The sequence below is a fragment of the Gymnodraco acuticeps genome, unplaced genomic scaffold, assembly GCF_902827175.1.
Source record: "Gymnodraco acuticeps unplaced genomic scaffold, fGymAcu1.1, whole genome shotgun sequence".
In the NCBI taxonomy this organism is placed as follows: domain Eukaryota; kingdom Metazoa; phylum Chordata; class Actinopteri; order Perciformes; family Bathydraconidae; genus Gymnodraco; species Gymnodraco acuticeps.
In genome coordinates, this window is record NW_022992009.1 from 785188 (window position 1) to 805684 (window position 20497).

The 20497-nt window shown below is 41.6% G+C and overlaps 1 protein-coding gene across 4 annotated transcripts in view; it reads right to left on the reverse strand.

Annotated features, from left to right (window-relative positions):
• Window positions 1-6077: 6077 nt before the first annotated feature.
• Window positions 6078-20497, reverse strand: part of LOC117536481 (collagen alpha-1(XIV) chain-like) — a 220089-nt gene continuing 205669 nt past the window's right edge. For 2 of the 4 annotated variants that reach the window (XM_034201380.1, XM_034201378.1), the window contains 11 exons: window positions 19656-19751; window positions 19309-19362; window positions 18267-18320; window positions 18059-18112; window positions 17349-17420; window positions 15582-15617; window positions 13776-13842; window positions 12719-12907; window positions 10186-10263; window positions 9941-10096; window positions 6078-7474 (listed from right to left, as the gene is read on the reverse strand). In XM_034201380.1, the coding sequence (XP_034057271.1) occupies window positions 7182-7474; window positions 9941-10096; window positions 10186-10263; window positions 12719-12907; window positions 13776-13842; window positions 15582-15617; window positions 17349-17420; window positions 18059-18112; window positions 18267-18320; window positions 19309-19362; window positions 19656-19751 (1149 nt within the window). In that variant the 3' untranslated portion in view covers window positions 6078-7181. The remainder of the gene's footprint in view (window positions 7475-9940; window positions 10097-10185; window positions 10264-12718; window positions 12908-13775; window positions 13843-15581; window positions 15618-17348; window positions 17421-18058; window positions 18113-18266; window positions 18321-19308; window positions 19363-19655; window positions 19752-20497) is intronic. The other 2 variants (XM_034201379.1, XM_034201377.1) reach the window with 2 other exon arrangements.

Below are 20497 nucleotides of genomic sequence, written 5' to 3' on the forward strand. Positions count from 1 at the left end.
GATGAACAGACCCAACGTAAGCTGTCTCTATAGACAGAGAGGCTTCCTGAGTCCACACCATGACACACAGTATGTGTTTTAAATGAGATTATATCATGAATAAAGAAAGAAAATCAAATTGATCATTTGTTTGTATGATGTCATACATCACGTTCACCACATGAGGGAAGCATTGAGTCAGAGTAGAATCAGAGTGCTGCATGGTGACATCAACCCATAATACTCTTCAGCTGTCAATCAAACTGCTCTGCTCACAGTGAATTGTCAAAGGTAAACGCAAGGAGAAGAGTCTGTAGGCATTAAGATAAAATCCCATACACCTTTTGCATAATGTTCCTCTATAGATGAATGTGGAAGATCTGAGATCAGAGATAACACATTTATTTTAAGAATAAATAATAAATGTACTGCTTGTTTTTTCTGCTGTTCTCAGTTATCGACTGCATTTAAATACAACTCATCAAATCCAAACAAAGAGACATCTCCTGCTCACACTGTAATTTAACTGTAGAGCTCATTATAATCAACCCAATCAGAGCTCAGCATGTGATTACTGTATTTAGCCGCTCCTCATGAGAGTCCTCCAGACTAACAGCTGCTTTCTGTGATGGACTCAAGCTGCAGTTATATTCTAATGTCTGCTGACTCTGAATAAAGTGGGAGTTCTGACGATAGTTAGTGTTCGGTTGAGTTTTCTAGGAAGTCACGATTGGCTGGGCTCACAAAATCTGGAAACTCTGCAGAACCCCACGCCACCTGAACTACACACAGAGCACAGGTTTAGATTTTTGAAAAGCAAAACAATGCATAGACAGAATACGTTCAAAGTTAGAAGGACCATAACTCCTTGTTTAAGTTGAAAACACTCTTTCCCTGAGGCCTTACTCCATACAAATGATAATATGAACTTTGTAAATGCATGAGTTTATGAACCAATGAGCATTTGACTGCTGGATGAATGAGACTTAGACTATCCTGCACGAGTTTGAGATGTTTTAATACAGTTTTGCTATTGTTAAACAGAGCACCCATTTACTTCTTTAAGATGAAGATGGAGAAGTTCAAGGTAACAGGGTGTGTGTGTTTTAAAAAGTAAATAAAAGTGTAATTTTGACGGTGAAGTTTTCCTTTCAAATAACAGTTGTATCCAGGTCAAAAATAATGTGCTGGTCCTATGAATATAAAGGTATTGAATAAACAGAAAGAGAAGCACTGACACACTCTGAGAGGCTCTTTGCTGGGGTAGCAAACGTGTTACCCCCTTCACAGAAAGCAATATTACTCATATGTCTGACTCATTTGTTCCCATTTCATTTGAAAGTATCATTTAACCCTCCTGTTGTCTTCGGGTCAAATCTGACCGATTTACTACTTTCATCAATCATAACTTTTTTGTTTTACATTCGATTGCATTAAGGCTTTATGACATCCTTCACAGTAGACCTTTGAACATAGAAAATGGCTGATCACCACTTTCATTGAATTTTGGATGATTTAGTCAACTTTGTAACACCATGGTGTTCCCGGTCAAAAAGAAAAGTAATTAGTAACCATCCGGATCGGATCAGATAAACACACACACACACACACACACACACACACACACACACACACACACACACACACACACACACACACACACACACACACACACACACACACACACACACACACACACACACCACACACACACACACACACACACACACACACACACACACACACACACACCACACACACACACCACACACACACACACACACACACACACTAGATGTGTCCCCCCCATGTGAATCACACCTGACACACACAAACACACACAGAACAATTTGACACATTTCCCGCTCTTATGTGCCCCTCCCCCCACATGGATCACACCTGGCACACGCAATACATGTTCAGTGTCTATTCTTTGTATATTTACTGCAGTTTTTCATGTGTACCAGTAGTCTGATACAATATGTACAGTTTGAAAGGGTGTTAAATGAAATGTGGTGATGATTAATGGTTTTTGTGTTAATGTAATAGCAGTTAAAACAGGACCGGTCAAATTTGACCTCGAACACCAAAGTAAGGGGGGAACACGAAGACAATAGAAGGGTTAAATGCATTTTACAGCCTGTTGGGAGAGGGAGAGAGCGCAGATCATGTTGAGTTTTCGAAAAGAAAAGTATTTGAAAAATAGTGATAAAAAACACCTCTTTGTGAACGTACATATGTCGGAGGGTAAAGTAGAGAAAGCAAAGGTTACTTATGAGATGTTTGACTGAAGAACATATTACGTAGTCAAACATTCAAATGTGTATTCAAATTATAATAAACTGAGGCTAAGAGAATCTGATTTGCGTTGGATCTGAGTAATGATGCTGCTGGGTAACATGTTTTAGAGTGGCTCTGAATAAAAGCATCTCATCAGTGACTGAATGTCTGTTCCCAGCCACAGTACACACCGTCCTCACACAGAGAGGCATAGCAACAGGTACAGGTATGCAGGTTTCCATGGTGACGCAAAAGGTAAATGATTCCATGGTGCACAACATCCCCGTGTCAACATGAATAAAGAATTACACACTCATCTACACTTCAGATCAAAATAAGTCTACATTTAAACAAACGGGTATTCAAAAACTTGTTGAAATTATCATCAGCAGTCCATAATTGATTTAAAAGAGTTTTTCTCGTTTTGTTTTTGGAGCCTACCATGGGACGTCTCAACAAAATGATGACTCATCAAAGTCATGGCAAAGATATGAACCTTGACTTGGAAAAAAAACGTTTGCAATATTTCTTATTTATCTAAGGAGTCTGTCTGTCTTTGGATTTTATCGACAATCGTTCATCCAATCCCTCAGGTATTACTTAAATAGTTGAAAGCAGCCATATTGCACTATCATTGACTAATGTAGCAGTTGTTCTCCATCAGCTTCCTGCCACTCTCAGATCAGAGATCCCCCCCCCCCCAAGTCCACAGAGACGACAACTAAAAGAACAGTGGTTGTACTTCAGTTGTATTGTTCTGAGAAAATCAATACCAAGTAAAAAATGTATTACTCCCATTATTTTAGTTTTCAAACATAACCTGGTTTGAGGTTCGGCCTGATTTTCTCCTCGCTGACCTGAAGGCTCAGAAACTCTGAACTCAGGTTTCCCAGATATTTGAAGTGTGATAACATTTTGGGTAAAGTTTGCTCTGAAAGAGAAAACACGATGTCCACAGGTGGATAAACAAAACACTACTTTTCCAAGCTGGACTTAATTTAACTGACGTGAACAGAGACCCAAAGAGCTTTGTGCTGAACAAAATGGAACGTGGTTGGAGTAGTGTAACAAATAGAGGCAGATCTATGGCAAGTGAGGAAAAATACATTATAGGGATCCATTTTCTAAGATTGTTCCCGGCCTTTGTGTTTAATGACTCAGAATATGATGTTCTCTCTAAGCTACTTCTTCTCTGTATGTTAAAAGGCGGGAACCAAAAAGCTTTGGCAGGAGAATTGTTTTTTTTATCAGGATCATATGTCAGTGTTTGCTGCTGTAATACTCGCTCCTGCCACAAGAGGCTGTAGAGCAACACCACATGTGTTACAGAAGCATTGTTTTCTTCAGGTGAGTTTTCATTTCCCCATGAATCCACACACTTTTCTATAAGGCTGGAGCCATACGGGAACGGTAACGCAAACGAACCAAATTCGATATCAAAAAAGTCTTCCGTCCACACGCAATAGGCACCAGAAATGTGTCCTTCCACACGAGACCGCTCGACCCGCTGTAGTACATATGCCGGGCCTGTAAGTGGCGCTGTACTTCTGCCACAAAATACACCAAAAGCAGCGAAGAAGACTTCCACAGCATGGTTGCCCTTCTGTTTATTCTCCGCGGTGGATTTAGCAGCAGAGGTGGGGAGAGGCAGGGCTCTGGTTCTTTTTCTCCCTCCCCGAGGCAAGCGTGTGCTCCTGCTGTAAATCTCCCCGGTAGTCCACCAGCAGATGAAAAACACCCACCTCTCCGCCTCTTCCAAGGACAAGGGAACCGTGCGGCAGAGTTTCCGTTAGAATTTTTTTTCGACGGTCATGTTGTCTGTTAAAGTTTAAATCTTCTGGACAAAATTAGAAAAGTGCCGGTCAGAGTTCTTCTTTGTTATGTATTGAGCTTTAAAACAAATTGATAACGACTCTATATAATAATAATAAATGGAGCCTCTCTTTTCCTCCCCCTCTTCTGAGAGCCCAGCAGCTGATCTCTGAGCAGGAGAGGCGGGGCTATTGCTTCATCGTTATCAGAAAATGATCGTATGGGCGTAAACACGGAGCTGTTTGGCCCCCCAGAGCGTTGCGTCAACCAGATCTATCCACCTTGGGACCCGTTATCGTTATCTGCGTTTCCCTGTCGGCCTCGTGTGGACGGACCGTCTAGACCAGGCATCCTCAAACTACGGACTCTGGTCCGGATCCGGACCGAACCACCACTGTCTCCGGACTCTGAGCAAATTATACTTTTCATATGTATTATCTCTCTGTATTATATGTGAGACATCGCCACAACGCATTCGCAACGAGTCAAAATTCTCCGCTATGTCCACTGCAAACAGCGCTCTGCATGTCTGACTGTTCCATTGTGTTCCACCTGTGTGTGTCAACGCTTTGGTCCAATCACATTCAGCATCCAGTCAGCGTTTTTTTCCCCCAAACAATCTGCGAATCAGAGGCACAGTAGGGCGGGTCTTCGCGGAATGCGGGTGGGAAAAATGTGTGTGTCTCTTTCAACCTGTCTAAGTCAGAGCGAGAATTAAAAAAACAAAATTCAGAGCGAGAATTAACAGCTCATCTAGTTCCATCTGTACTGTAGCTAGTAGCCTAGTTTCACCTACCGGGGTGGCAACTGACACCCTAAAAATAGGCCTTGCCACCCCAGCTGCCACCCCAGTTGGCAGCTTTGTTTTGAAAGAAAAGTTGTGGCTCATCGGACATTTATGAGAGAAAGTCTCTAATGTCCGAGTGCAAGTGAATGCAGCACAAGATGCACGTCATGTAACCCCTCCCCCGGTCCTGGCGCGAGCGTGGACATACGATTGGCGGCGATTTCATTTTGAACTGGACGGCGCAAAACGAGAAGCATTCGGACCCAAGCGCTGAAGGAATGAGGTATTTGCGGTCTACAATGACAGAGAAGAGACTGTCAGTTTGGCTGTACTCAGCATTGAATCAAAACGCACTAAAGCTGTTGATCTTAATACGTTTGTGAGGCGTTTTGCTGAACAAGATGGTAATCGCCGCATTCAGCTGTAATATACATGCCAACTTGATGCTCTGCTCACGGATGAGCATACACAACTATTAAGATGATGACCTTACGTGTGTAAATATATTTTTTTTTAGGCAAAGGGGGAGTTTGTTGAAGATGTGTTGGGCCTGACGAACCTCAGTGGACACACAAGGGGGAATACATTTATAAAGCAATAATGGGAATGCTGAATGAAAGAGGGTGCAGCTGCCTTTATTCATAACTGTGCAGCTCTTACACTGCGACTCTGAGGGGTCAAGCACAGACACAATAACAATGAAAACTGCTGCATTCAGATTATTTTTGTTTTTGCAACCTCGTGTTAAGAATCTTGTTGCAATTAATTAAAAGTTTGAATGACCGTAATAAACGGACCTTTGTCTTATTGAAACATTTATTTTGGACCTTTAAGATTTGTATTTGAGTACCCCTGGTCTAGACTCTATATGATAGAGAACTGTAGCGGATACGACCATTACCGTTCCCGCGTGGCTCCAGCCTAAGAAGGGTTTGTTAAAATACTGTAATGTCCTTTTTCTATCTTTTAAAAAAAAAATTTAAACTACAAATGAATTGTCAGTCTAATTTATAACGTGGTGGTGTTGAAGTGCTGCCTCTGGTGGAAAGTGCAATGATGCTGGCAATTAGATGCATCTATTCATCCACCTGTTCCGAAGGCGAACACACAGCAGACACTTAGAACATGGTTACTAGATTATTTTTCACTTTTCATGTGCTCCTGGAAAAGTAAATCCAAAATCAAAACAAAAAAGAAATAAAATAAAACTGATTGTAAGTCTTAGAAATACAAAAACATATCACTCCTTTGTTTAATTTTTCTTTCCATGGACAACACCATGACAAACAGCTTCTGTCACAAACCTGACAGCTAAACTGAAAAACATTTACTCAGAAATATAATATCTCTGTTTTTGTCTCATTTTTACAACTTCTCAAATACAGAGCAACATCAGTCTGAGCGTAACACTAACTGAATATGACTGAAACAAAACAAAATAATGATCTTAAAATGTAAAATGTGTCTAAGGCTCTATCAGACTAAAAATATGATACATCACATGATAAATGGAGAACAAAAACATGAACATAAATAACTGCTTCTTTGTTGTTTTTTTTGTAAAGATTAAAATCACCTGGGTTCTACTATTAGGAACCTTGAAACAAACACATGGAGGAAACCGAAACATATTAAAATAAGAGTGTAGACTCTTTTCTGATTTGCTGTAAATCTTGTGTAGGTGGTTGAGTTGTCAGAGATCTTTAATGTGAAGCAACAGATGGAGCTAACATTAGCTGTTAGCATGTCGGTATGGGACTTGTCTAGTCCTATGTTAGATTTTTTGTTGAGTATGTACTCACAATGTCCCACATGTTTCCAAAAACAGTTAAAACATAGAGCAATCTGTATTTTTTCAAGGTAACAAATTACATATTTGTAAATGTTTGCACAAATAAAGCCTCTTCTCTTTTAACTCAACGCACTGTAAACCATCCATACTGTGAACAGCAGCCATCAATGCTCGCAGGACTATTATGAGGCACTTAACCAACCAGGTACATAACAAATAACCCAAAAATTAAAGGACAAAATGTTTGAGAGACTTGACTTTGATCAGAGAAACCGTTAAAGTATATATCCCAGTTAGGCTGAAACTGTGACACAAAAATAACACAAACCAATTCAAACAACGTAAACCTGTTTTGGAGATAATTCAATAGCATAGATTAGTGAAAAGAGTCCCAAACTGACCACCGCCCTGCCCCCTTTATAATGTTCGTAAGAAATCCTCTACATCAGGCACTTGTTGATTAGTCCTTAACTTCTCCACACCGCCCAATCACAAACAAGGAGCGGCCCTCCATCCTCCAATCAGCTCCTCTCATTGACTTAGTCCAGGCGGCGTCTTCGCTGCTCTTTTTTGTTTCCTCTTGGGCCCCCCTCTCTCCCTCCCCCCCTCCACGCTCCGGGAGCTGCGGTGGACTCCGGGGGATCTCAGATCCATGTCCTCCAGGGCGAGGGAGGGGTCGTTGGGGGCAACAGGCCTAGGGGCCGGGTAGCTGGGCTCGTAGTACCGGTACGGGTCGTCCTCCTCCGCCTCGCCGTAGTTCTGGAAGACGTTGGGCGGCAGTTGGACTGCGGGGACAGGGCCCTGGTCAGTGACATATTCACCCTCTGCGTTTTCCAACCAACCAGGAAGCGACCCAGCCAGAACACCAATCAGACGGGCAGAAAGTCAGTGAGAGCCCAATACAAAGATGGCCGCCACCCGACACCAAAGGAAGCAATGTTTCGGATTGTTGCCGTTTGATTTGGTTAATGAGACAGGGAGAGGGGCGGGAAGAGAAGGAAGGAGCAAGAGAGACAGAGGGACAAGGGTTACCAAGGGTTACCATTACTGAATCAGGGTTACGAAGGGTTACCATGGGTTACTAAATCAGGGTTACTGTTTGGGACTGAAAGCAGTGGTTAAAGGGAGGGATAAATTAGAAGTAGAAATAATTTAGCTTAATGTTTGTCCAAATGTCTTAGTCCAGGCACTTATTAGATCTGTTATTTATTAATCTACATTCAATTTGTCACAATTTAAGTTTTCAAGTGGTGCTTTTCAAATGAAAGGTATTTAGATAAGGTTAAAACATTGTGCAAAATGTATTTTTGTAAATTGTGGTGCAGATGAGGTTTTAGGACCTGTTATGGGATTAATATGTTTTTATTATAAATCAGTAAAACTGTGGTCTAAAGCAGAGGCACCGGGTGATCGTAATCTAGAAGGAAAGTCAGGAGAGGACGATCATGTCAGAGCGAGATCAGAGAATATCAGCTGGAACTCATTCTGAATGATATTTGGTGATAGTCTGTATTTCTTTTATATTCAACAAATTACATTCAAATCCTCAAACCAACACTAAATGTATTAATTTACAACTATTGTGTGTGTATTAGTTTCTTAATCCCACACCAACGTCCTACTGCTACACACACTGATAGAGCACCAAACGTGGATACATCCACCTCTGAAAATAGTCCCCAAGAAATGCACAGGGAATTAACTGAACATATAAGACTACATGTTTGTGTTTCGTATTAAGCTGAGAATCTTAGACTGAGAAAGGCCTACATGTGTTAAATGTGTTTAATTAACTAAACTATTTTTAAACTAAACATATTTTCCATTTAGTTTTGAATGAATTTTACGCATTAATGTTGTGTTATACAAACCACTTGGTAAACATTGTATTTAAAGACAATACTCTATATGAAATGATGTGTATGTAGAGAGCAGAGCAGTTGCAGCTAAGGATCCCTGCTGTGGTCGTTGTCAGTTTGTGAATCATCTCAGCTTTGAGTAAAAGACTATGCTGAGAGTTATGAAGAGGACAAGTTGTAAACAAGCATTGACAAACATTAGAGATGGAGAAACAAAGACGGATGAGTGGTTCAACATGCAGACTTTACTCACATGACGCAGGCTCAACACAATCATGCGTTCAAAAGATGACTCATGTAGGGTTTTCTTAACAATGGTCAGAGTTAATGATATCAATTTATTTCCAGTCTTTCAAAAGACAGTATTGCTGTTTTATGTATGTGTAGAGAGCTCAAAGGAACTGCGAAGCTGTTAGAATAGCATTTCCTGACCTTCAAATTCATTCATTTGGAGAGCAAGTTCAAATGTAACAGAAACAAACATATGCTAGCAGCAACATCTATGTGTATTTTGCAGAGTCCTTTGTTGCTCTTTAGCTCTTCTGTTGTATTAAATGGTGTTATATGAAATAGAAAAGCCCCCATGACACACCTTTGTAGTAAACTGACTAAACCCCCCCAGAGTCATTTAACAGGGCGGTCTCCGTCATGTGTCATGGTGCAGCGTTCAGGCACTGATTTGTTCCCCGAGCACTTACTGTTTGTGCAGAAGACCATGCAGTGTCAAACTTAAAGGGCTACTTCACCCAATTCACAATACAAATATGTTTCCGCTCGCAAGAACAATTTGGACTTTCTTTGTTTGGTTTGACACCGAGTGACATGAAATGAAACAATCTTTATTTTCTGGGATTTGGGTGAAGTGACCCTTATTAAAACAATAAATAAATACAAATGATAACAAATGATACTTGATGCTCATCATACACATTTCAGAAAAAAGACCGTTCTCATGCATTTCAGACATGCACCCTGAACACAGGCAGCCTTCTGTATCCTAGGGGGGGGGGGGTTGTGTGACTTCATGCAGCTGTTTAACTCATGGCAGCTTTTCATCATGAAAAGACACCGACTGAATTAAACGTGTAACACAACGACCTTCAATCCAAAAGACGTCCTCTCAGCATTCAGAAGCTTTTCATGCTCAGTTAAACTGTTTATAATATCCACGTTTAGACAGCTGATGGCTTTCACGCCACATGTTTTCTACAATTACCATGGTACATTATATACAGGAGAACGGGGGACTAAACGTGTCAATTATCATCTGCTATTTAAAAAAGCAGATTAGATACAATAACTGATATGATAACAATAGCAGGGGCTTATTTCTAATAAAAAGAGAGAAAATACTTTTAATTATAAATAATTTAGGAAACTAGTTGGAAGTTAGTCGTAATTATCCCTGTAGTCTGATTCATTCCTCCGTACCTCCAACGTTATAGCCCACGCAGGAGTTCTGGTCGCAGTACCCCGGGGGCCCAGCGGAGCCGACAGGCCCTGGGACCCCGGGCCGCCCAGCAGTTCCAGGATTTCCAGGTCTGCCTGAGGTGCCCTGGCTGCCAGTTCTGCCCTGCCCCGGGGTTCCTGGGGGGGGGGGGGAGAAGGAGAGTGTGAGAAGTGGTGTGGGAGAGCAGAGATATCATATGGTGAGCAGTGTGTGTGGTGTTATGTACCGGGGGGGCCTGGGGGTCCTCTGGGGCCTTGGACTCCAACGCCTGGAGACCCTTTCTCCGCCTTTTCTCCTTGTTGACCTACACACACACACACACACACACACACACACACACACACACACACACACACACACACACACACACACACACACACACACACACAACACACCACACACACACACACACACACACACACACACACACACACACACACACACACACACACACACACACACACACACACACACACACACACACACACACACACACACACACACACACACACACACACACACACACACACACACACACACCCACACATTAAAATCCAAGTCACAAGCTATCTCTTAAATAGTGTTGACTGATGGGAAATAAAGTCTACATTTAAAAAGAAAAATGAATTAACATAAATAAATCCATATTCTCTCATTTAAAAATAAATGATTATTGAAAAGGTCAGTTTAATAATATGTATAAGTAACCTTAAAGGTGGGGTAGGTAATTTTGGAGAAATCAGCTGGAGTGCGCTAGAATTTGAAAATACACAGCCGGAAAAAATCTGCCACTTCCTTACAGAGCCCCTCCTCCAACACACACGAACACACACATGACCAATGAGGGCACACAGATGGAAGGCTGACAGGCAGGTAGGCCATCCAGTTACTTTAGCCGGGCCGGCTCAGATGATTGGTCGTGCTTTTTACAGTACTACGGCTTCCACAGATGACATTTTTTATGGATTTTTTGTCCAAGCATTTAATATATTCATTGCTATCGGGATGTTAAGAGAATTCCATGGAATATAACAAAAAGTGTTTCTGAAATAAACGACATATCCCACCTTTAATGTAGGAGCTACATAACTGCTCTTTAAATTCGCCACGAAGTTTGGATGCAACCCTTTGCCCCCCGCATCATATTGAAAAGGCATTTTCTTTAATACATTTTTTATCATGGTCACGAACTGTAACAACAAAAATGTCAGATTTCCGATGGTACTTAAAATAAACATAAAGCTTTAAAAAGTGATGTATTCATCATAATAACTCATTAATTTGTGCCATTAATAAACTGATTTACCAGATGTTGTAGGAAAACCTAAATTCTGCACTCCTCAAAATGATTATAAAAATATTATTTTTGTATTAAATAATATATGGCATTGTAACTATGTTATACTGCAAAAAAGACAATGTCAGCCTAATTTCTGCCATGATTGTGCTGCTTCCATAGAAGTGCAGGATATATTGCAGAGGAAGGAGTGAAACTAGGGTTGCCAACCATCCCGTATTAGCCGGGACGTCCCATATTTGAGCCAAAAGGGGCGTGTCCCGTACGGGACTTTGTTTGTAAAGGGAAAAATAAAAAATATGTTTCTGTTTGCGCGCAATGCAGTGTGTCTGGCTGCGTGCCTGTGTGTTTGTGTGCTGTATGAGAAGGGCGCTAGGACCGCTCAGTTGACAGGGCAGGCACAATGCTCGCACGTGTGTGTGTGTGAGATTTTCTCCGGTGGGCCGCGGGCGCGGCATCATTGTTTGTGTGGCATGTCAGCCTGTTCAGTCGTGTGGGAAAATGAGCGCTGCCGGTGGAGGAGGTGATAATGAAAGAGTAGAAGAGAGAGAGGATGTGGGCCCTGGCCCTTCTAAAAAGAAAAGACTTGTGTCTTACAACAAACAGTGGAAGAAAAACACAGTTGGGTAAAGCCTGTGAGTGGAGATCTGTCTCGGGTCTTCTGCGTGTGCGTGTGTGTGTGTGTGTGTGTGTGTGTGTGTGTGTGTGTGTGTGTGTGTGTGTGTGTGTGTGTGTGTGTGTGTGTGTGTGTGTGTGTGTGTGAGAGTCAGTCAGCTGATTGATGGGAAAATGCTTGGAAAATGGTTGGTTGAAGGATAACATTAAGTCTAATAATGATGTACCGTGCATGTTCACATCATGTATACTTTGCATTACTTAATACCATTTTTCAAATATTTATTTTTTAACATTTTGGACAAAATAGCCAATTGTACATCGAGGTGCCCAGATGTCCCTAGTGCCCACCTATCCGATTTGAACATGCTGATGTACAATGTGATGTAGTAGCCTAATGCAGGTGTAAGACCATTGTGTTTGTATTGTGTTATAGGTATGCATAGTTTTCTATGCATTTTGAGGGTTTTGGGGGGTTTGACCCCTCGAACCCTAGGGGGCTGGCTCCCCCAAAATAATTAAATAACATAACCCCGAAATAAAGTAACAAAAAAACTAAATCCGCCAGAAACCCGAAAATCTTCGCGCGCACGCGCGGGGGACACATGCATGTGTCCCGTTTCTCCATTTCTGGAAGTTGGCAACCCTAAGTGAAACAGCTCAGAGTTCAGGAAGTTGAAGGTCACAGTGCCTTGTTTCTTGGTAGGGACCTCTACAGGCAAACATATATAACTTTTCAAGCAGCAAAACGTAAGATTTCACTTGCTGAATACGAGTTTATCCGTCAGTATGAGCATGTGAAACCGTGTTGAGCCGGCTGTGACTCGTCCCTCTGAGGACCCCTCACCTCTCTCTCCTGGCTGCCCGTTCTGTCCGTTCTGCCCTGGGAAGCCGGGTCTTCCTGAGGGCCCCTGCTCTCCCTGAGTCCCTGGGGTCCCCTGTCGGCCAGGCTCTCCGGGGGGTCCTGGCGCCGTGCGGATGGACACTGGTGGACTGGGCGCCTGGTTCAGGATGGAGTTGTAGCGAGCCATGTGGCCTGGACACAGGATAGGGAAGCATTTCAAAAGATGGAGGAAATATTAAGGAGGTCACAATCCTGCAAGACATGTCTGGAGGTCATACATGGAACTGGCTGTAACGCGTGGCTAACTGTCATGGACTTATTATAGAACTGGATAGGATCCGCCACCCAGCCTTGCTTTCTACATTTCATGGTCATTGTCACAAAAAAACCCTGCAGCCCAAAAAGTATTTTCTCCATGGACCACCAAGAGACATCAGTAAAACTGTTGACACCTCGAGCTAGAACACGTGCTAAATCATTGCTCTTTGTATTCTATATTTTTTACCCAATCTTCGTTAAACTTTTTCAAAGCCAAAACACATATTTCTTCACGGAATGAGGTCACCGCTCTGTAGGAGCTAACACTATGTTTATTATAACTCAGCATAGAGGATGTTCGAAGGGTCAAAGCAATACCAGGCTGGATGTGAGAAGCTGGGAGCCTTCTTCTTTTTCCCCACATCATGATATAATTACATTTTAGTCATTTGTTAGCTTTTATTCTCAAACCTGATTTGATTCACTAAAAAGTTTCTTTCTTTCTTTCAAAACATCCATGCTAAATGTTCTGTATGTTACCATTAGGCTAGACATACATAAGCTAAAGAGGACTGAACCCATGAGTTCCCTTAATCTCTCTAGTGGTGACAAACACTCAGATGTGTACTTCCACACTGGCAAAGTTCCTTATTACCGATTAACCACTGACCATGACCACAACCCTCCCCCTGAGTCCTCGCACAGTAAGTGTGTGTGTGTGTGTGTGTGTGTGTGTGTGTGTGTGTGTGTGTGTGTGTGTGTGTGTGTGTGTGTGTGTGTGTGTGTGTGTGTGTGTACTCACTCTCAATGAGCTGCTCACAGACCGTCCTGGCGATGGCCTGAACTGAAGCTGTGGACTGGAGGTCTCCCTGCAGACACAGCACAGAAACACTGTTAATATGTGTAATTAGCTTCTGCTCATTTAGATTAATGAGTCATCTAACGACTAAAGTCGGAGGTGTCCTGAATATTTTCTAACAGACACATTTGAAAAATAAGCGCCTGAAGTGCACTATTGATTCATGACACCATGCGTTTGTTACATTACATGTCACTTGTTAGACGCTTTTATCCAAAGCGACTTACATACTCAATACTGTGGGCAATCCCCACAGGAGCACTTTGGGGTGACGTGTCTCAGGGACACAACGACATGCTGACTGCACTGGGGTTTGAACCTGTGACCCCCGGACCAAACACCAACGCACTAGCCCACTGCGCCACAGCCTCCCTTTGTGTTTGTGTATGCATGTGTTCTGTTGGAGCAGCTGAATCAACGTCTTGCATTCATATTCCTCCTATTTGCTGATGTTGTAACCACAGGGTAACAAAACACACAGAAACGTTTCTGAGTTGTATCTAATTGAATCTTTAATTTGATGAAAGATGAATCGATGGGTGAATGTGCAACAGACTACATGCTGTGCGAGCGATCTGCAGGTGAACATGTGTTTCATTCAGTTGGCAGCAGTTGAACTTCCTGTTGCTGTGAGTTTTGCCCTCGAAGAAAAGGATAAAACAACAAACCACTCACCATCATCCTGCGTTTTAACCCTTACTGTGTTCTGTAGGATACAGTCATTTGGCAGGCTGTGTCAATAGCATACGTATAATGTCATTGTAATATGAATTTTACATCTGTGTTATAATGGTGTAATATGGGTGTGATGTTGGTTTTATATCTGTGTAACATGGGTGTACTAAGGCTGTAATTATGGTATACTATTTGTGTAATGTTGGTGTTATATGTGGGTAATTTGGGTGTTATAGTTTAATATGGGTGTAAAATAGATAATATATGGCTTTAAAAATATGTAAATGTATACCCTGAATGGGGAATGTACCACAGGAGATGCAGAGTGCACAATGGAAAATGAAAGCCATACTTTGAACACAAGTCTTGAAATGTGCCAAGATGCATTATAAAAAAGGCATTCATTATTCCTATGTTGCTCATTTAAGGGTTAAAGACATCTGAACAGTTTTGAGAAACGCAGCAGCTCTTTGGTTTGGAAATACCCACATGTAGCTGCTCACAGAAACAGAACATCTTGTTATCGCCCTCACAGGAAGAAACACGCAACACTGATAACAACCCTGCTGCGTGAGTACTCTTATGTTTTATCTGGTGAGATGTCTTTGGTCCCTGAAGACGTGGCATAAAACACCTTAGGCAATCTAAAAGTATATAAATAACAGGTACATCTGATTAAATAAGGAATATTGAAATGCAGTGCAATACACAACACGTAAAGCTTGAGCTTCATGAGGGTAATCTTTCTGTCAGCTGTTTGTACACCTCTTGAACACAGGCACTATAAAACATACGCTGTGGGTTTTATGTAAGAAGCAGCTCAGAGTATGGGGAAGTCATGAGCCCTGAGTGAAGTGTCCCACAGACAGAGAGCCGTGGTCTATCGAACTTATTTGCATTATTGCTACCTGCACATCTCACATTTGATCTGAAAAAAGTAATAAGTAGAGGATGCATTACTGAGTAGTGAAAGAACGATGTTTCTTTACAGTGTTTAGCTTGGACCTGCTCCTGTTCGTTTATGCTGGTGTGTACACATGAGTTTCTTCATTCTAAAACATGCATTACACTTACCCGTTCACCTTTCTCCCCCTTGCCTCCCAGAAGACCCTGCAACAGAGAAGAATCAATGAGGAACAAAAAGACATTCACCTTAAACGCACTGCTCATTTCTCAGGTAACAAAAGACGGCTTAACTAAAGGTTCTCTATATGTTCAACGATCTGCATACGTATGTTCCTCCTGTGTCCTCTCTGCTTTCTTGTTTTGATTCATTTAGAGCCCCAATCATTTAGTTGACTATGTATTCATTTGTTCCTATCAGGAACATGTACTTAAAAAAGTCGTCTGTTTAACATTTGAGGGTTTTATAAGAATTCCATGTGAAAACAAACCAACAAAAAACAGAAGATGAGTTAAATAAGCTTCAAACACACATGTTAAGCACTGACTAATGGTACGTCTGTGTAAGTATACGTTTTTGTCCATCACAGCACATTACAGTTGGAGTGGAGAGTATGAGAAATGGTTTGCACTCAACAGACAAAAGGCAATCTAATTCAAACAGATCCGTGTCCATAAGCTGAACTTGACCTTAAGACATTTCATATAAGATGGAGTGGTCATTAGTGAGGCTCTCTGTAGTCCTCCCACCTTTCTGTAAACACATATACACACATTCTAAGTTTAGACACCTTATATCTCAATGTTCTTAATGATATATGAGATATTGGATCAAACTGTAATTGATGTACCAAATTGGAAACATATTTAGTTGTAGGCCTTCATCCTGTGAAAGTTCATAGAGTGGTAATGGGAGTAACTGCTGAGAACAGGAAGCAGGGCTTTATTTAGTTTAACAGAGTAGGATTAGTAAAGCTGTCAAAGAACATTTTTAGGAAGGAAGGCTCTGACTTGAGGTGATCTCAGGTTTCATGAACACGGCTCTCTGGCCCACATTTGAGTGTGTGTGACATGTGGCTGGACAGGAAGAGGTTAATCCTGCTGACAGACCCTTACGGCCCGTCCACACTACAGCGTCGACAGCTTCAATCTGCCCATTCACTTTGAATGGGGTGACGTCACGTTGCCTCGCTTTTTCGCCGAACTGAATTGTGGGTAGCATAGCGGTCCGTCTCCGCGTCTCAGGCGTCAGAAGTTGAACAATGTTCAACTTCTGACGCCGGAGTAGCCAGCGCCAGCCAATCAAATCCCGTTTCTGAAAATCTGACAGCTCAAGCCCTAGCCAATCAAACCGCGTCTAAGCTGGGAGAGATATCCCGCCGTTCATTTCTATATTTCAAAAAAAGATGGAGGAGAAACTAATTATCGCCGTAGCAAATCACCCGGTTTTGTATGAGCAGACCCTCTTCACCTACCGGGATACAAACCGGAGGAACCAGGCATGGAGGGAGGTGGCAGAGACAGTGGGTGAAACTGGTAGGTTTTTGCCTGTTTGGGGAGTTTATATATATATATATATATATATATATATATATATATATATATATATATATATATATATATATATTGCTCCCATAAAATCCCCGGGGGTTTTTGCTTTGTATGTCGGGGGCGGGAGATTCATGTGATTGGTTGTTGGTCGCGTTGCTTGAATAAAATCCCCAAGCTTCAGACACGCCCAGCTCCAAGCTTTTTTTGAAGCTGTAGTGTGGACGCTCCGTTACTCTAACCTCTCTGTGTGTCTGACAGACTCTGTGAAGCCTGACTGACACCACTTCCTGCAACTGCTTTTGTCAGAAGGATAAGGGGGAACATGAAACCATGTGTTCCTGCTTCAGGTGTGAACCCTCACTGGGGTCAGCAGACTGACACACTCACCGGGGGGCCCAGTTCTCCCATTTTCCCTGGAGAGCCGGGGTTACCCTGGGACCCCGGGCCTCCTGGCGTCCCCTGAAGAGACACAGACAGATATGATGAGGAAGATTCAGGATCAGAGGAGACTTCATAGGCCGGTCAAAAGAAGAACACACAAGTGAAGATAAAACAACTTCAATATACTGCTTGTATTCACATGGTGTGAAGATAGACATTTTATATATCTTACCTCACTACAAGTAATCAAATCATAATTAACACTCTCAGTTCAGGCCGACATATTGTTTAACTATTTGTATTATTATTTATTTTTATGAAGTATTTACTGAAGAAATCAGCAGCATTGATCACAAAAAAATGCATACATATGGTGTTTTGATTTGTTTTAACATATTAGCCTGCTAATCACACCCAGGTCACTTTTAATATTTGCATTAATTGAACTGCTAACATTCACTAGCTTTTTGCGCACTTAGTGTAGTGGATGTGAACTGCTTCATAAGTGACCAAAGTAGGATCAATATTATTTTGTGATTCAAAATAGTTTATAAAGTTGCATGTTTTTATAAGAGTGTTGAATAAAATGCCAAACATAAGAAGTTCATGGTGGTTTACAGGATTTTGGTTCCAATAGATCGTGTGAAGTTAAAGAAAGACGAGAAAACAGCATCAAGTCTGTTAGCTGACCAAGACAACATGTAATCATCACTTACAGTAGTTCCTGAGGGGCCCTGTCTGCCCTGGGAGCCGTCTTTGCCTAGCAGGCCCTGAGGGGGAGGAAAACACAAGCAGGTCAGAATAAAACATGTGGGCGTTCAGGTGTATTCAGTATGTGAGAAGGTGCTGCTCCTGATATTTCCCAGCCTGACTGTGACCTGGCATATCAGTCTATGGACACTGCTGCAGCACTTATTGACTCACTCTGACTCCTGCAGGTCCTTCTCGGCCTGGAGCTCCAGGTCTGCCAGAAACTCCCTGAAACAGAGAGCAGAGGTCGCTGAAGGTCACACTCACACGGCGTCAATATACACACATTCAACCAATCACAGGAATATTACAATAACCTGACTCATGTGACTGAGTGGAACTGTGTCAAAATGTTTGATGAATAATTACCAGGACTATAAGAAAAAAAAAGAATCTTATTTTTAAGTACATTTTATAATATATAACATTAGAGCTGTCATATCTAAATAAATAGAAAAATAAGAGTAGTAATACATTATATGTCACTTGTTAGACGCTTTTATCCAAAGCGACTGACATACTCAATACTGTGGGCAATCCCCACAGGAGCACTTTGGGGTGAAGTGTCTCAGGGACACAACGACATGCTGACTGCAGTGGGGTTTGAACCTGTGCCCCTCTGACCCCAACACCTACGCTCTATCCACTATCCATCTTTACATTAATGCCACTAAGAATACGATGAACCGTGTAACTTTAAAGTCCGGAGTTCATGTTGATCTGTTCCGTTTTAAACTGTTGTTGCACAAACTCTGTAAGCATAATTCCTTCTGCCTAGTCACTCAGGGAAAAGAAATAGATTTGAACAACAGAAATTGACTTTTGCAAATGGCACCATTATTCAAAATCAGACAACAATTTCCTTCCAAAATGTCATGTTGGTGGTAATATACTGTGGAGCAGAAATGACTTGTGGGTGGATCCGTGCACGGTGTAATGTTACACAATGATCATTCATTTCAATCTAGAACTAAAACAGTCAAACGTTTGAGAAAATGGGGGGCATTTGGTGAAACATACGTTGTTTAGGTACTTTATTCAGATGTATGATTCACATGTTGATCATGCAGACCTAACACAATAGTTTTCTTTATCAAATGGATGTCTGGAAATGTCACAATAATCCCACAGTATAAGTTTTCTCACCTTGAGCAACATTATACCAAACATGCTTCAATGGACAACTTTTATGTTGTGTTTGCAATGTCTATGTTACCTGTGTTCCTTGTGGTCCAGCTTCACCTTTCTGTCCTCCCTCTCCTGGAGCGCCCTGCACACAAAGAATGGTACAGTATGTATATCGTTGATACATCATCGAATTACTAAACAACATATTTGCAATCATGAAGACATTTTTACAAATACTGAATCACATCTGAATTCAAAAACAAACTGTCAGGGCAGCTATATTATTCTGTTCTCCAAAAGTACAGAAAACATGAGAGAACTAGTAGTTAAATAGTTAAATATAAAAGAGTGGGGTAGTATCAGGTATATACAGCTGATGACCTCAGTTCTATAGTGAGGCAGGGAGCTGGGTGTGTGTGTGTGTGTGTGTCTTACTGGGCCCCCCATGATGGAGCGTCCACTCGGTCCCTGTGGTCCTTGGGACCCCTGAGGTCCTGGTAAACCTGTGTCCCCGACTGAACCACCTGGTCCCTAGACAGAGAGAGAAAGAGATACAGACTTTAATGTTGGCACATATGTATTGAACACTTTCCCAGAGGCTTGTTGCTGATTGGCTAACCTCCACAGAAAGGTGTATATTATTCCCAGTTCCACAAGAAACAAGAGTCTGCCTGAATGTCTGTCTGTGTTGAGGCCTTTTATATTTCACCATAAACAACAACATTTATTTTGGTTACATTAAATAAAACTGCGTGGACTAGATGCGTAGATGGGAGGAGTCAAAAGAATGTTGTAAAGATTGTTACATTGGCATTTCTGTCAAACGGGCTACAGGGAATCTCAAACCAGATATCCGATTGAAAACTGTTCAAATACTTCCAGGAAACATTACACTTGACAATTTCGCAATTTCATAGCTTTCGACTTGCCACATGTAAACTGTGAAAGCGGTATTAATAACAAAGACTAAGTTAATAAGGGCTGAATACTAAATGCCAATATTATCCGAATTGAATGATGTTACTCTAACATCATAAACACTGGAACAAGTGATGAGTATCCGTTTAGTGGCTGATCTGTTCAAAAACATACTTTGACCATTCCTCAGAAAGTAAAGTTAAAGGTTAAATCCAAACACTTTGGTTTTGTTTTATAAAGCGTCATCATGTTCTGCTTTGATATCTTTTTCTGCTGATGGTCACTTTTTAAAACCCCATTTCAAGGGTGTAACATCTGATTATTTGATATGATGGCTGAGAGGAAGTGATGGTAGAGAT